This window comes from Bos grunniens, chromosome 29 (assembly GCF_055505025.1).
Source record: "Bos grunniens cultivar Pamir isolate PY7600 chromosome 29, Bosgru_T2T1.0, whole genome shotgun sequence".
NCBI lineage: Eukaryota > Metazoa > Chordata > Mammalia > Artiodactyla > Bovidae > Bos > Bos grunniens.
In genome coordinates, this window is record NC_141193.1 from 24,059,647 (window position 1) to 24,076,159 (window position 16,513).

At 39.1% G+C, this 16,513-nt stretch overlaps 1 protein-coding gene and 2 pseudogenes across 1 annotated transcript; all 3 read left to right on the forward strand.

Annotated features, from left to right (window-relative positions):
• The first annotated feature begins 1,545 nt into the window (after positions 1 to 1,545).
• On the forward strand, positions 1,546 to 2,493 carry LOC147342350 (olfactory receptor 8B3-like). The gene has a single exon (XM_086385098.1). It carries the CDS (start codon positions 1,561 to 1,563, stop codon positions 2,491 to 2,493), a length of 933 nt encoding a protein of 310 aa, XP_086241224.1. The 5' UTR covers positions 1,546 to 1,560.
• A 9,434-nt stretch (positions 2,494 to 11,927) lies between these two features.
• On the forward strand, positions 11,928 to 12,834 carry LOC147342351 (olfactory receptor 8B8-like; annotated as a pseudogene).
• A 2,055-nt stretch (positions 12,835 to 14,889) lies between these two features.
• On the forward strand, positions 14,890 to 16,513 carry LOC147342352 (olfactory receptor 8B3-like; annotated as a pseudogene).

Here is a 16,513-nt window from a genome sequence, read left to right on the forward strand (position 1 = left end):
GAACAGAAAATGGGAGTTTTGGCTCTTCTTTGGGGAATGGAAAATCCCTAAGTGAAGGGAAAACTTGAGTAAACTATGGATTCTCTAAGGGACTAAGGACAGATTAAGCTACAGACTGCAAATGCAATCCCCCCAGGTCCCTATTATACATAGACTGTTTCCCTGGGGAAGAGACTGAGCAAACTTCTGCCACATTTATAAGTGAGTGCATTATAGCATTATACTCACATTAAATCATCTGTGACTTACCAAGTGGCAAAAATAATAATAAATAAAAATGTTTATTTTTCTCTGCTGCTTGAGTGGACTGAAAGTCATAAACAGAAATTATGATTTATATTTCTAAAAGATTTTGAAGTCAAATCAGAAAATACATGTGGGCTGAATTCTATTAGAATCAAAGGAACCAAGGCTTCAGAACCTGAAATTGCCTACTAAGACCAGAGGGTAAAACCAATGATAAGAAAGCCCTGGGGTTTTCTGGAGAAAGGAAGGTGAGTTTCTGAATTTCATTTATTCATGTTCTTCTTGTTTGAAATGGAAGTCCAAGGATCTAAGATATGATTATTTCCCAATTTTGCCTCCTGAGACTCACATAAATCTTAGAAAAATATCTATTTAAGACATGGACCAGTGAATGCTCAGAGACATGGGGCCTAAAAGGATGCATTAGATCAGTCAGTAAGTCCCCTCTCCATGGATGGAAGTCTCACTCATCTACAATTACAGTTTTTACTCTGTGATGTGGGGAGGAGAGTTAACCTCTTGTAGACTCTGGCCTACAATGGCAGCCCACTCAAGTACTCTTGCCTGGAAAATCCCATGGATGGAGGAGCCTGGTAGGCTGCAGTCCATGGGGTTGCTAAGAGTCGGACATGACTGAGTGACTTCACTTTGACTTTTCACTTTCATGCATTGGAGAAGGAAATGGCAACCCACTCCAGTGTTCTTGCCTGGAGAATGCCAGGGACGGGGGAGACTGGTGGGCTGCCGTCTATGGGGTCGCACAGAATCAAACACGACTGAAGTGACTTAGCAGCAGACTCTGGCCATTTAGTTTTAGTTAAGAAGCAATTTTCTTTGTTCTCACCCCACCAGTCTAATCGGCTTTAAAGAGCAGCACTTAATCACTAGAGTCTTCGTTTATAGTCTTACTGGTGAGGGGAGACTCCAAGTGAAAGGAGAAATGTTGAGATATGGGAAGAATGAGTCGATCCTGGTCCAAATCTCTCCTTTATCCACTGTTTGTTTTTTCCCCAAGCAGTCAAGTCTGCACAGGGCAGTGGTTTCTTTCTTCTGTAGGCTAAGTTTTGATACTCTTTCCTATTTAGTTTATAAAGACCCAAAAAAGCAAAATTCCCTGTCACCCCATTTCATGAAAATGGTTAACACAGTTCCATGAGAGAGTAGGTAAGACAATTCCATAAATCCAGGCTGGGTTACTGTCAGATATCCCCGGCCGAAACACCACACTTGTGAGAGGAGATACTGTGTGAAAATTGAGTCATTGTTCTCTATGTAACCTTTTTCTTCTGTGCTCACAGATCACCTTAGAGAAGAATGGCTCCTGGAAATGGCTCTTTTGTGACCAAATTCATTCTGTTGGGATTAACCAACCAGCCAGATCTCCAACTCCCTCTATTCTTCCTGTTCCTAGGAATGTACATGGTCACTGTGCTGGGAAATTTGGGATTGATAACACTAATTGCACTGAATTCACACCTACACACCCCCATGTACTTTTTCCTTTTTAACTTGTCCTTCATAGACCTCTGTTATTCTTCTGTATTTACACCCAAAATGCTGATTAACTTCATATCAAAAAAGAATATTATTTTTTACGTGGGGTGCATGACCCAGCTCTACTTTTTCAGTTTTTTTATCATTTCTGAAATCTATGTGCTAACATCAATGGCCTATGACCGCTATGTGGCCATCTGTAAGCCACTCTTGTATAATGTTGTTGTGTCCCCTAAAGTGTGTTCCAGCCTTATGCTTGGTTCCTACTTGATGGCACTTTCTGGTGCCATGGCTCACACTGGATGCATGCTGAGACTGACCTTCTGTGATGCAAACACCATCAACCATTATTTCTGTGACATCCTCCCTCTGCTCCAGCTTTCCTGCACAAGTACCTACGTCAGTGAGCTGGAAATGTTCATCGTGGTAGGTATCAATATCATTGTGCCCAGTCTCACCATCTTTGTCTCTTATGGTCTCATCCTCACCAACATCCTCCACATCAGCTCCACAGAGGGCAGGTCCAAAGCCTTCAGCACCTGCAGTTCGCACATCATTGCTGTTTCTCTCTTCTTTGGATCAGGGGCATTCATGTATCTCAAACCACCTTCTGCTGTGTCTATGGATGAGGGGAAAATCTCTTCTGTCTTTTACACCAATATGATTCCTATGATGAACCCATTAATCTACAGCTTGAGGAACAAAGATGTTAAACTTGCTCTGAGAAAAACCCTGAGTATGAGACAGTTTTAATTAGAACCGTCTGTATGCATGCGTTACAGGACAGTGATATTGAGTGTTTAATTTTAATGACAATCTTCTTATCATATTTTTATTATCTTTTTTACCTAGTATCTTAAATAAATTTGAGTCCTATTTATATAATTTATTTCCATTTTTATATATATATATATTTTTTACTGTTTTCAAGATACATGTCATCTCTTTTTCTTGCATAGTAATAACATTAAATAGTGAATGTATTATCTCTTTTCATTATAATTTTGAAATTATTTTTCCACTGGGAAAAGATGAGTGGTCTCCAAATAGTGAATTACATAGCACTAGACTGAAAACATATCACTAGGGTTGTTTTTATCTATCAACTTGCAATAAGAAGGATAAATGAGGATAAATGCTCTGTTTCTACTCTTATCTTCCCATATTTGACTTGGCAATAATATATCTTCTTTAAATACCAGAGACTGGCGGTTCTAAGAGTATCAAGGACAATCCATTTCCCGTCCATAAGCTTTTGGCGAAGAGTTTTATTTTTCACCTTTGCAAGTAAAATTGACATATAGCCAATCAACAAAATACATGTCTTGCATGGGTGGGAAAGTGAATCCAATACTGGATAATCATTTACTTTAAGTCACACAGCTTTAGAAAGAAAAATTATAGACTAAATTCTGATCATTCTGACTTCAAATGTATTATTCTTTAGTATGTTCTATACACTCTTCATTATGTTATTCTATTTCAATGAACATGAAATATAAGAAAACATTCCTGATTTAAAGTTGACTCTTCTCTGTCTCAGAATGACATATGAATTTTTCTTAAACTGGGTAATCCTTTCTTTTCTTTTTAGCAAAACAGCTTGATTGTCTTTTGCTGTTGTTGTTATCAGAAAGAGAAAGTTTTAGGGGATCATATAGAGATGGTTTGCTCAAAAAGGGAAATTAATATTTCTGCAAAATTAAAAACCTGAATTTGGAATGCTTTTAAGTGTTTGTACTTCAGAGAACAGGGCATGAACATTAAGGATGCTCAGATCAGATCAGATCAGTCACTCATTCGTCTCCGACTCTCTGCGACCCCATGAATCGCAGCACGCCAGGCCTCCCTGTCCATCACCAACTCCTGGAGTTAACCCAGACTCAACGTCCATCGAGTCAGTGATGCCATCCAGCCATCTCATCCTCTGTCGTCCCCTTCTCTTCTTGTCCCCAATCCCTCCCAGCATCAGAGTCTTTTCCAATGAGTCAACTCTTCGCGTGAGGTGGCCAAAGTACTGGAGTTTCAGCTTTAGCATCATTCCTTCCAAAGAAATCCCAGGGCCGATCTCCTTCAGAATGGACTGGCTGGATCTCCTTGCAGTCCAAGGGACTCTCAAGAGTCTTCTCCAACACCACAGTTCAAAAGCATCAATTATTCGGTGCTCAGCTTTCTTCAAGTTCAACTCTCACATCCATACATGACCACAGGAAAAACCATAGCCTTGACTAGATGGACCTTTGTTGGCAAAGTAATGTCTCTGCTTTTGAATATGCTATCTAGGTTGGTCATAACTTTCCTTCCAAGGAGTAAGCGTCTTTTAATTTCATGGCTGCAGTCACCATCTGTAGTGATTTTGGAGCCCAGAAAAATAAAATCTGACACTGTTTCCACTGTTTCCCCACCTACTACCCATGAAGTGATGGGACCGGATGCCATGATCTTCATTTTCTGAATGTTGAGCTTTAAGCCAACTTTTTCACTCTCCTCTTTCACTTTCATCAAGAGGCTTTTTAGTTTCTCTTCACTTTCTGCCATAAGAGTGGTGTCATCTGAATATCTGAGGTTATTGATATTTCTCCCGGCAATCTTGATTCCAGCTTGTGTTTCTTCCAGTCCAGGGTTTCTCATGATGTACTCTGCATAGAAGTTAAATAAACAGGGTGACAATATACAGCCTTGATGTACTCCTTTACCTATTTGGAACCAGTCTGTTGTTCCATGTCCAGTTCTAACTGTTGCTTCCTGACCTGCATACAAATTTCTCAAGAGGTAGTTCAGGTGGCCTGGTATTCCCATCTCTTGAAGAATTTTCCACAGTTTATCGTGATCCACACAGTCAAAGGCTTTGGCATAGTCAATAAAGAAGAAATAGATGTTTTTCTAGAACTCTCTTGCGTTTTCCATGATCAGGTGGATGTTGGCAATTTGATCTCTGGTTCCTCTGCCTTTTCTAAAACTAGCTTGAACATCTGGAAGTTCACGGTTCACATATTGCTGAAGCCTGGCTTGGAGAATTTTGAGCATTACTTTATTAGCGTGTGAGATGAGTGCAATTGTGCGGTAGTTTGAGCATTCTTTGGCATTGCCTTTCTTTGGGATTGGAATGCAAACTGACCTTTTCCAGTCCTGTGGCCACTGCTGAGTTTTCCAAATTTGCTGGCATATTGAATGCAGCACTTTCACAGCATGATCTTTCAGGATTTGGAATAGCTCAACTGGAATTCCATCACCTCCACTAGCTTTGTTCATAGTGATGTTTTCTAAGGCCCACTTGACTTCACATTCCAGGATGTCTGGCTCTTGGTCAGTGATAACACCATCGTGATTATCTGGGTCATGAAGATCTTTTTGTACAGTTCTTCCGTGTATTCTTGCCATCTCTTCTTAATATCTTCTGCTTTTGTTAGGTCCATACCATTTCTGTCCTTTATTGAGCCCATCTTTGCATGAAATGTTCCTTTGGTATCTCTGATTTTCTTGAAGAGATCCCTAGTCTTTCCCATTCTGTTGTTTTCCTCTATTTCTTTGCATTGATTGCTGAGGAAGGCTTTCTTATCTCTTCTTGCTATTCTTTGGAACTCTGCATTCAGATGTTTATATCTTTCCTTTTCTCCTTTGCTTTTTGCTTCTATTATTTTCACAGCTATTTGTAAGGCCTCCCCAGACAGCCATTTTGCTGTTTTGCATTTCTTTTCCAGGGGGATGGTCTTGATCCCTGTCTCCTGTACAATGTCATGAACCTCATTCCATAGTTCATCAGGCACTCTATCTATCAGATCTAGGCCCTTAAATCTATTTCTCACTTCCACTGTATAATCATAAGGGATTAGATTTAGGTCATACCTGAATGGTCTAGTGGTTTTCCCTACTGTCTTCAATTTAAGTCTGAATTTGGCAATAAGGAGTTCATGGTCTGAGCCACAGTCAGCTCCTGGTCTTGTTTTTGTTGACTGTATAGAGCTTCTCCATCTTTGGCTGCAGAGAATATAATCAATCTGATTTCGGTGTTGACCATCCGGTGATGTCCATGTATAGAGTCTTCTCTTGTGTTGTTGGAAGAGGGTGTTTGTTATGACCAGTGCATTTTCTTGGCAAAACTCTATTAGTCTTTGCCCTGCTTCATTCCATATTCCAAGGCCAATTTTGCCTGTTACTCCAGGTGTTTCTTGACTTCCTACTTTTGCATTCCAGTCCCCTATAATGAAAAGGACATCTTTTTTGTGTGTTTTCTTTCTAAAAGGTCTTGTAGGTCTTCATAGAATCGTTTAACTTCAGCTTCTTCAGCGTTACTGGTTGGGGCCTAGACTTGGATTACTGTGATATTGAATGGTTTGCCTTGAAACGAACAGAGATCATTCTGTTGTTTTTGAGATTGCATCGAAGTACTGCATTTCAGACTCTTTTGTTGACCATGATGGCCACTCCATTTCTTCTGAGGGATTCCTGCCCGGAGTAGTAGATATAATGGTCATCTGAGTTAAATTCACCCATCAGTCCATTTCAGTTCGCTGATTCCTAGAATGTCGACATTCACTCTTGCCATCTCTTGTTTTACCACTTCCAATTTGCCTTGATTGATGGACCTGACATTCCAGGTTCCTATGCAATATTGCTCTTTACAGCATCGGACCTTGCTTATATCACCAGTCACATACACAGCTGGGTATTGTTTTTGCTCTGGCTCCATCCCTTCATTCTTTCTGGAGTTATTTCTCCACTGATCTCCAGTAGCATATTGGGTACCTACTGACCTGGGGAGTTTCTCTTTCAGTATCCTATCATTTTGCCTTTTCATACTGTTCATGGGGTTTTCAAGGCAAGGATACCGAAGTGGTTTGCCATTCCCTTCTCCAGTAGACCACATTCTGTCAGATCTCTCCACTATGACCCGCCCATCTTGGGTTGCCCCACGGGCATGGCTTAGTCTCATTGAGTTAGACAAGGCTGTGGTCCTAGTGTTATTATGTCAGGACTCAAAGAGCATATGGTCAATAAATAAGATGTCCCAGTGTGGGACACAGTCATGAGATTTAGGGACCTGGGTTTCCCTTGTGGTAAAGTATCTTCCTTCAGTGTGGAAGACCTGGGTTTGATCCATGGGTTGAGAAGATCCCCTGGAGAAGGGAACCCACTCCACTATTCTGGCCTGGAGAATTCCATGCACTGTATAGTCCATGGGATTACAAAGAATCCTACAAGGCATCAGTTACAGGAGATAAATCATGAGGAGTAATTGCATCAAGAAAAGAAAAAGTAATTTGCACAGAAAAGTTTTTGATAATGAAAACCTTTATCTATGGACTCACTCCTTGTGCAAGACCCTAGATACTATTGAAATCACAGGATTTCTCTAGAAAAGATGAAAGCTTAAGTTATTTATGATTTAAAATGTTAAAGCAACAGGACTAGATGACTTTTGAACAAGTAGATTATTTCTGGTTTTGCTGGATTCTGTGTGCTACGTTCATATGGAGTTTTAGGTACAGAAACATCAAATTGCAGCTGGGAGAATAATGACAATGTGAAAGAAATATTTGGAGAATAAAGCGAGTTATGACAAGAATGTTGGATTATTTTTTGAAAGCAAAAGTGTGCTACTTTAAAAATCCTCAATATGCTGTATCAGTGACCCTGTATTCATTTTCTAAGATATTTTGAAAAATATTAACTACTAAACACTCTTCTTAAACTCCAGTCAGTATTTATGTATTTTGAAATTTGGCAAAGCTGACTTTTTACTTTTTTTTTTTTTTTTTTTTTGAGATGATCAGCATAACTAAATGTTTTTTGAGATGTTCAGCATAACTAAATCTTTGGCTAATATTTCTAGATGACCACTCTTTTTTCATCTCCTGACTGCAATACGGACATGACTGATTTTTCCTTAACAAGATCTATTTACCTAAAATTGTTGATCTTGGTCAGAGTTTTGTTTGTTTAAACTAGTATTTCTCTCTATAAACGTGTTTTTCAAATGGAAGCAAATGCATCTAAACAAGTGAACTTGACTGGGCCATTTGGAAACCTACAGAATACTGATGCATGTACTCTATTATGTATTTTATAACAATTTGAGGATCCCCAAGAGTAAATTAAGCCTGATCACTAATCTTTCATTTCATGCGCCTCAAAATTAAAATGAAATCTGTTCATTAATATAAAAGAACAGTTCTTTATAATGAGTAATGTATATCTTTGGTTAATCTGAAAAAAATATAAATAACTTAAAATACAATGTTTCATAATTACGGGTAGTAACCTTGTAAAGGAGGCAACCTTGCTGATTGTTTGGCAACTTAATCATGTTTTAGTTAGCAATCTAACTGTGCATCTCTCTACTTGGACTTCTTTTAAGTGGAGGGGGAATCAAGCCAGAGGATTTTTTTTTCTCCATTTTATTTTTTAACTTTACAATATTGTATTGGTTTTGAAATATATCAACATGAATCTGCCACAGGTATACATGTGCTCCCCATCCTGAACCCTTCTCCCTCCTCCCTCCCTGTACCATCCCTCCGGGTCGTCCCAGTGCACCAGCCCCAAGCATCCAGTATCGTGCATCGAACCTGGACTGGTGACTCATTTCGTATATGATATTATACATGTTATATGTTCAGTTCATTCTCTTTGACTGAACTGACTCTTTGTGACCCAATGGACTACAGCACACCAGGCTTCCCTGTCCTTCACCAACTCCCAGAACTCGCTGAAACTCATGTCCATCAATTCAGTGATGCCATCAAACCATCAGATCCTCTGTCATCCTTCTCCTCCTGCCTTCAGTCTTTCCCAGCATCAGCATATTTTTTAATGACTCAGTTCTTCTCATTAGGTGGCCAAAGTATCAGCGCCTAAGCTTCAGCATCAGCCATCCCAATGAATATTCAGGACTGAGTTCTTTTAGGATTGACCGGTTTGATCTCCTTATAGTTCTTCCTTTCCTGAGTTATGTCATTGGCACTGACAGGTTTTGAAGGAAGTTATGGTTCTGCTGAAGGTGTTCCATCTTAGAGTCAACCTCATAAGCCCTGGATTTCTCCTGTGCCCATGAACCAGGACAGAGCTTTTCTAAGTTCATGTGAAATTGGATTCTTTTTCAAGTTGCTGCATCATTAATATACATTTTCTTACCTAATTTAGCTAGACTAATGATTTCAAATATACAATATATTGGGAAGATTCTAAATAAGAGCTAGAGAACAAAGAAGATGTTTCAAAGAAGTCTACATTTAAAATTTCACATGGATGATTTTAATTTTCATTCATCAGAAATTCAATTGCTAACAATTTCTTCCATCTCTCCCTTTTAAGGGTTGCCCCACTAAAAACAAATAAGAAAATTACATAATTGTGGTAGCCGCACAAGTCATTATTTTGTTTGTGGAGGCCCTCTTTTTTTGGAGCATTTTGAAAGCATATTTTTGAGCATTTGATGCTTTTCTGTCAATAAGAGAGAGAAAACTCTATTATCATAGAATGATATTCTTCTCCCTCAAGATAAACTCATGTAGGTTTGTTTTATACACAAAAACATATGTATTTCTAAAATGTGTTTTAGACATTTCTAAAATGTGTCCAAGACAATTGAGTGGTCTTTGAAAAGTAAACATTCTCCTTTCTTTTTTATGTTTTTTGAGAAGGTTAAATTTTTGTAGCATATTTAAAGTGTGCAAGATACTTCAGTCAATCAGAACGGTACTTTCGTGGCTTCTCATCAAAGTTAACTCTGATTCACTTTCTTCTTTAGTTTTAACCAAGCCTTAATCATAGTTCTAAGAAATATGTCTTTACTACATAGCTTCAATTTTCAAGTGGGTAATGGAGAACCACTGAAAGTTCTTGAACCAGGGAGGGACAGAGCTGTGCTTTCAGACCTTATTCTAGCAGCATTCAGTTCAGTTCAGTTCAGTTCAGTTGCTCAGTCATGTCCAACTCTTTGTGACCACATGAACTGCAGCATGCCAGGCCTCCCTGTCCATCACCAACTCCCAGAGTTCACTCAAATCCACATCCATCGAGTCGGTGATGCCATCCAGCCATCTCATCCTCTGTCGTCCCCTTCTCCTCCTGACCCCAATCCCTCCCAGTATCAGAGTCTTTTCCAATGAATCAACTCTTTGCATGAGGTGGCAAAGTATTGGAGTTTCAGCTTTAGCATCAGTCCTTCCAAAGAACACCCAGGACTGATCTCCTTTAGAATGGACTGGTTGGATCTCCTTGCAGCATTGTTCATGAACAAACGAGTGAATATATGAGAAAATGCTAAAATAAGAGTTATGTGCCTCTATAGTTCAACATTACACTAGTTCAGTTTAATCATAAAGCCAGAAGTTGTGTGGTGGCTGGGGACAGGTAGGTGCAGGTCTTTGTGGTTGTAAACATTGTGGTTAAGCATAAGAGAAGTTTTGAATGTATTCTGAAAGCTCTTAGATAAAAATAAGATGAGTTTCAGAAGTATTGATTGAGTTCTTTCTGTGTACTCAGCTTTGTTCTTAGTTTCAGGATCCAAATAGTTAACAGGGTAGAATAAATGTTTGACTTAATAAAATATACAGTTTATAGAAAAGCATGAATTAAAAGGGGAAAGTTTGATGAATATTATAAAAAAGAATCTACTTAAATTTATGAAAACATGAGTAGTAACAGCTGATGTTTATTGACACTCATGCCAATACTGGCCCAACCATTTTACTTATTTTTTTATTCACTTGATTAACACAGCAGGTCAATGAAAGAGATGCTATTTTGACATTCCTTACTTCACGTAGGTGAACCTAGAGATTCAATAACTTGTCCAAAGTGTTATAGTATGTATAAGTGGAAGAAGGAAGGTAGGATTCAGAGGACTCTCTCTAATTCCATAACCCCTACTCTGTTCTATCATGAGAAAAATTGTTAATTTCAGTCACTGAAATGTTAAAGGAAATTAGCCAGTAGAAGAGTCAGGTAGAAATTTCAGGAAGATGTGAAAAGTATAAACTATAGAAGGGACATATTATATAACAAATTATTTCAGAGACATCTCAGATAGAGAACAACTGAAATGAGTCACTGCAACATTTGATGAATTCAGATAAAGAAATAAAGAAACCTGTAAGTAGGTCTCTTGTGGAAATACGCCCATTTAGTAAATGTGAATAAAGAGGGAATGAGACAATGTAACAGCTTCCCCTTCAGAGGTGTAGATAATGAGGAGATGTGAATTCACTTTGGATCTAACTGAGGGATGTACAGTCCCTAGAATAAAGCAAAAATGAGTAAAAGAGTGAGTCTGTAAGGAAATAAAGACAGATCATGAACCAGGATCCAAAATTTCCTTATTCCATATTAAACATATAATCTACATTCTGGGGAAGAGACCAGGCAAGCTTCTAACCTGTTTTTCACCAAGTGCATTACATCCTTAAACTCACATTAAATCTTCTGGGTCTAATCAAGTAGCAAGTATTATAATAAAAGGACTATCTTCTGTTGCTTGAGAACACTGAAAATACCAGAAATTATAGAAGTTCACGAAGATTTCCAGGGCATATGTGAATTAATGTCTACTTTCTCTCCCCTAAAATCAAAGGGATCAAGCCTGGAAAACATGAAATGACATTTGCAGAACCAACATGGTAAATACACAGGGTAAGGAGAAAGTCCTGAAGTTTTAAGATCAAAGTTGGGTGAGTTTCTGAATTTAATTTATAATACTTTTTCCTCATTTTGTGATCCAAGTCCAGGGACCTATCATATGTCCATTCTTTCTCATTTTGTGAAGCTGAGACTCAAGTAAAACTACTGGAAGCATTTGTTGGAGAGGAATCAGCGAATATTAGAGGGGCTCAAAGACATATCAGTCAGGAAGTTTCCTCTAAGTAGGTGGATCTCTCATTCTTCTTCCTTTATGACTTTTACTCTGTGATAAGGTTGGTAACTTGATTCTCATAGACCTGGGTCCCCTCATCTTGAAGCAGTGTTCTTAGTTCCTGCCACATAAGGTCTAACCTGCATGAGAAGACACCACCAGATTGCTAGGGTCACTGCCTCCAGTTGGACTGGTGAGGGAAGAGTTGACATGAATGAAGGTTGGGATAGTGTCAGGCATTCACAGTGTGTATACTCTTTCATAGGAGGAGAAACCGTGGAAAAGCTGAGTTGTTCTCTAATGGAACCCTTTCGCCTGTGTCCACAGACTCCTTTAGAGAAGAATGGCTCTTGGAAATAGGTCTTTCCTGACTCAGTTCATTTTGATGGGAATAACAGACCAACCAGATCTCCAGCTCCCCATTTTCTTCCTGTTCTAGGAATGTACATGGTCACTGTGATGGGGAACCTGGGCTTGATAATCTTAATTCAACTGGATTCACATCTACATACTTTTCCCTCTTTAACTTTTCCTTCATAGATCTCTGTTATTCTTCTGTGTTTGCACCAAAAATGCTAAGTAACTTCACTTCGAAGAAGATCATTTCTTATATGGGGCTCATGACTCAGCTCTACTTTTTCTGTTTTCTTGTCATTTCTGAAATCTATGTGCTGACATCAATGGCCTATGACCTCTGTGTGGCCATCCGTAAGCCACTTTTGTATAACATTATGTCCCCTAAAGTGTGTTCCAGCCTTGTGCTTGGTTCCTACTGGATGGCATTTTCTGGGCCATGGCTCACACTGGATACACACAGAGACTGAACTTCTGTGATGCAAACACTATTAACCATTATTTCTGTGACATCCACCCTCTGCTTCAGCTCTCCTGTACAAGTACTCAGTCGATAAGTTGGTTGTTTTCACTGTGGTGGACATCAACATCACTGTGCCCAGTCTCACCATCTTTATCTTTATGGTCTTATTTTTTCCAGCATCTTCCACATCAGCTCCACAGAGGGCAGGTCCAAAGCCATCAGCACCTGCAGTTCCCACATCATTGCTGTTTCTCTCTTCTTTGGATCATGTGCATTTATATATCTTAAACCATCTTCTGCTGCATTTCTGGATGAGCAAAACATCTCTTATCTCTTTGACACCAATGTGATTGCTATGATGAACCCCTTAATCCACAGCTTGAGACACAAAGATGTGAAAACTTCTCTCAGAAAAACTATATAGTTTTGATTAGAAATCACACCTCTTTTTGCAAATAATCACAGAATAGAGATATTCTCTTTTTAATTTTAATGATTTTTATTAGCAGTATTATTATCCTATTTTGTACCATATTGAAAGAAATTTTTGACATATCAATTTATTTATACTTAGCAAATAGGAGACTTCTCTTCTTGTTTACCATTTTCATAATTTCCTTCCAAACATGTTCCCACTTATTAGTACTATTTAGAAGAACATTTATTATCTTATTAATCATTCATTATAATCATTTTATTTATTTATTATAATACATTTTCTGCATTAATCTGAACTTAGCTTTCCCTGTGAAAATAGAAGACTGGCCAACAAATCATCAAGTCAGGGAACATTCAGTTCAGTTCAGTTCAGTCACTCAGTCATGTCCAACTCCTTGAAACCCATGGACTGCAGCATGCCAGGCCTCCCTGTCCATCACCAACTCCCGGAATTTACTCAAACTCATGTCCATCAAGTTGGTGATGCCCTCCAACCATCTCATCCTCTGTCATCCCCTTGTCCTCCCACCTTCAATCTTTCCCAGCATCAAGGTCTTTTCAAATGAGTCAGTTCTTTGCCTCAGGTAGCCAAAGTATTGGAATTTCAGCTTCAGCATCAGTCCTTCCAATGAATATTCAGGACTGATTTCCTTTAGGATGGATTGGTAGACTCTCCTTGCTATAGAAGGGACTCTCAAGAGTCTTCTCCAACACCACAGTTCAAAAGCATCAATTCTTTAGGACTCAGCTTTCTTTATAGTCCAACTCTTACATCCATATGACTTCTGGAAAAACCATAGCTTTGACAAGATGGACCATTAGTGTGACATAATGTCACTGGGGATGTCTTATCTGCCAATTGACTTTAGAAGCATGAATCTGAGAATGTTTCCTCTTCCCATCTTTTCAGGCTTCATTAAGCAAGATTATATCACATTTAATTTCTGAGGTGGAAGACTTCATAGTGACTATTAAGTATAACCCACTTTGTATCTGTAAGCACTGTGCATGCCTCCTTTGACAAACGATTTTTTTGCCTGCATGTATGGATTGTCAAAATATATTCGTTATATGTTTGATACATAGAGTGGTTAATGATTTATTTATCAGTTCAGTTCAGTTCAGTTCAGTTCAGTCACTCAGTCGTATCCGACTCTTTGCAACCCATGAATCGCAGCACGCCAGGCCTCCCTGTCCATCACCAACTCCCGGAGTTCACTCAGACTCACATCCATCGAGTCAGTGATGCCATCCAGCCATCTCATCCTCTGTTGTCCCTTCTCCTCCTGCCCCCAATCCCTCCCAGCATCAGAGTCTTTTCCAATGAGTCAACTCTTTGCATGAGGTGGCCAAAGTACTGGAGTTTCAGCTTTAGCATCATTCCTTCCAAAGAACACCCAAAACTGATCTCCTTTAGAATGGACTGGTTGGATCTCCTTGCAGTCCAAGGGACTCTCAAGAGTCTACTCCAACACCACAATTCAAAAGCATCAATAATTTGGTGCTCAGCTTTCTTCACAGTCCAACTCTCACATCCATACATGACCACTGGAAAACCCATAGCCTTGACTAGATGGACCTTTGTTGGCAAAGTAATGTCTCTGCTTTTTAATATGCTATCTAGGTTGGTCATAACTTTCCTTCAAAGGGGTAAGCATCTTTTAATTTCATGGCTGCAGTCACTATCTGCAGTGATTTTGGAGACCAAAAAAACAAAGTCTGACACTGTTTCCACTGTTTCCCCATCTATTTCCCGTGAAGTGATGGGACCAGATGCCATGATCTTAGTTTTCTGAATGTTGTGACAAGGGAAGTTACTTAATTCTCATAGACTATCTTCTTGGATTAGAAATACAATTCTTGGTTCTGACCACATGAAGTCTAATGTGTATTAGAAACCAGTGCCAGGTTACTAGGGTCACTGAGAGAGGAAATGTTGAGATGAGAGTAGAACAATAGTGTCCTAATCCAACCTTCTTCTCCCTTGGCTTTTCCAAAGGAGAAGATAGCAAACATACCTGCTACCATACGCAAAGCAGGTATGTTTGCCTATGGTAGCACAGGCCTTCCCTCTGTAGGCTCTCTGTGATTTCCTTTAGGATGAACTGGTTGGGTTTCCTTGCAGTCCAAGGGACTCTCAAGAGTCTTCTTTAACACCACAGTTTAAAAGCACCAATTCTTCGGCACTCAGCTTTCTTTATAGTCCAACTCTCACATCCATACATGACTACTGGACAAACCATAGCTTTGATTAGATGGACCTTTGTTGTTAAAGTAATGCCTTTGCTTTTTAATATGCTATCTAGGTTGGTCATAGCTTTTCTCCCAAGAGCAAGTGTCTTTTACTTTCATGGCTGCAGTCACAATCTGCAGTGATTTTGGAGCCCCAAAAAATAAAGTCTGCCACTGTTTCCACTGTTTTCCCATCTATTTCCCGTGAAGTGATGGGACCAGATGCCATGATCTTAGTTTTCTGAATGTTGAGTTTTAAACCAACTTTTTCACTCTCCTCTTTCACTTTCATCAAGAGACTCTTTAGTTCTTCTTCACTGTCTTCCACAAAGGTGGTGTCATCTGCATATTTAAGGTTATTGATATTTCTCCTGGCAATCTCAATTCCAGCTTATGCTTCATCCAGCCATGCATTTTGCATGGTGTACACTGCATATAAGTTAAATAAGCAGGGTGACAATATACAGCCTAGACATACTCATTTCCCAATATGGAACACGTCTGTTGTTCCATGTCCAGTTCTAACTGTTGTTTCTTGACCTGCTTGCAGATTTCTAAGGAGGCAGGTTAGGTGGACTGGTATTCCCATCTCTTTAAGGATTTTCCACAGTTTGTTGTGGTCCACACAAAGTCTTTGGCATAGTCAAAAAAGCAAAAGTAGATTTTTTTTGTGGAACTCTCTTGCTTTTTAGATGACCCAGTAGATGTTGGCAATTTGATCTCTGGTTCCTCTTCCTTTTCTAAATCGAACTTGAACATCTGGAAGTTCTTCACAGAGTTCTGCTATTCTTCTGTGTTTACCACCAAAATGCTGATTAACTTTATATCAGAGAAAAATATTATTTCTTATATGGGATGCATGACACAGTTCTACTTTTTCAGTTTTTTCACCATTTCTGAAATATATGCTGACATCAATGGCCATCTGTATGGGCATACACATACAGATGTATGTGGCCATCTGTAAACCACTTTTGTATCATGTTGTTACATCCTCTAAAGTGTGTTACAACCTTATGCTTGGTTCCTACTTGATGACATTTCCTGGTGCCATTGGTCACGCTGGATGCATGCTGAGACTGACCTTCTGTCATGCAAAAACCATCAACCATTATTTCTGTGATATCCTTCCTCTGCTCAAGCTCTCTTGCACAAGTATCCACATCAGTGATCTGGTAGTTTTCATTGTGGTGGGCACCAACATCATTGTGCCCAGTCTCACCAACTTTGTCTCTTATGGTCTCATCCTCACCAACATCTTCCGTATCAGCTCCATGGAAGGCAGGTCCAAAGCTTTCAGTACTTTCTGTCCCCACATCATTGTTGTTTCTCTCTTCTTTGCATCATGTACACTTATGTATCTCAAACCTTCATCTGCTGGGTATATGGATGAAAGAAAAGTCTCTTCTCTCTTTTTTTTTTATTTTTTTTAA

Bases quoted from the DNA above. Each gene is read 5' to 3' on its own strand.
- LOC147342350 (XM_086385098.1), top strand. From the start codon at position 1,561: ATGGCTCCTGGAAATGGCTCTTTTGTGACCAAATTCATTCTGTTGGGA.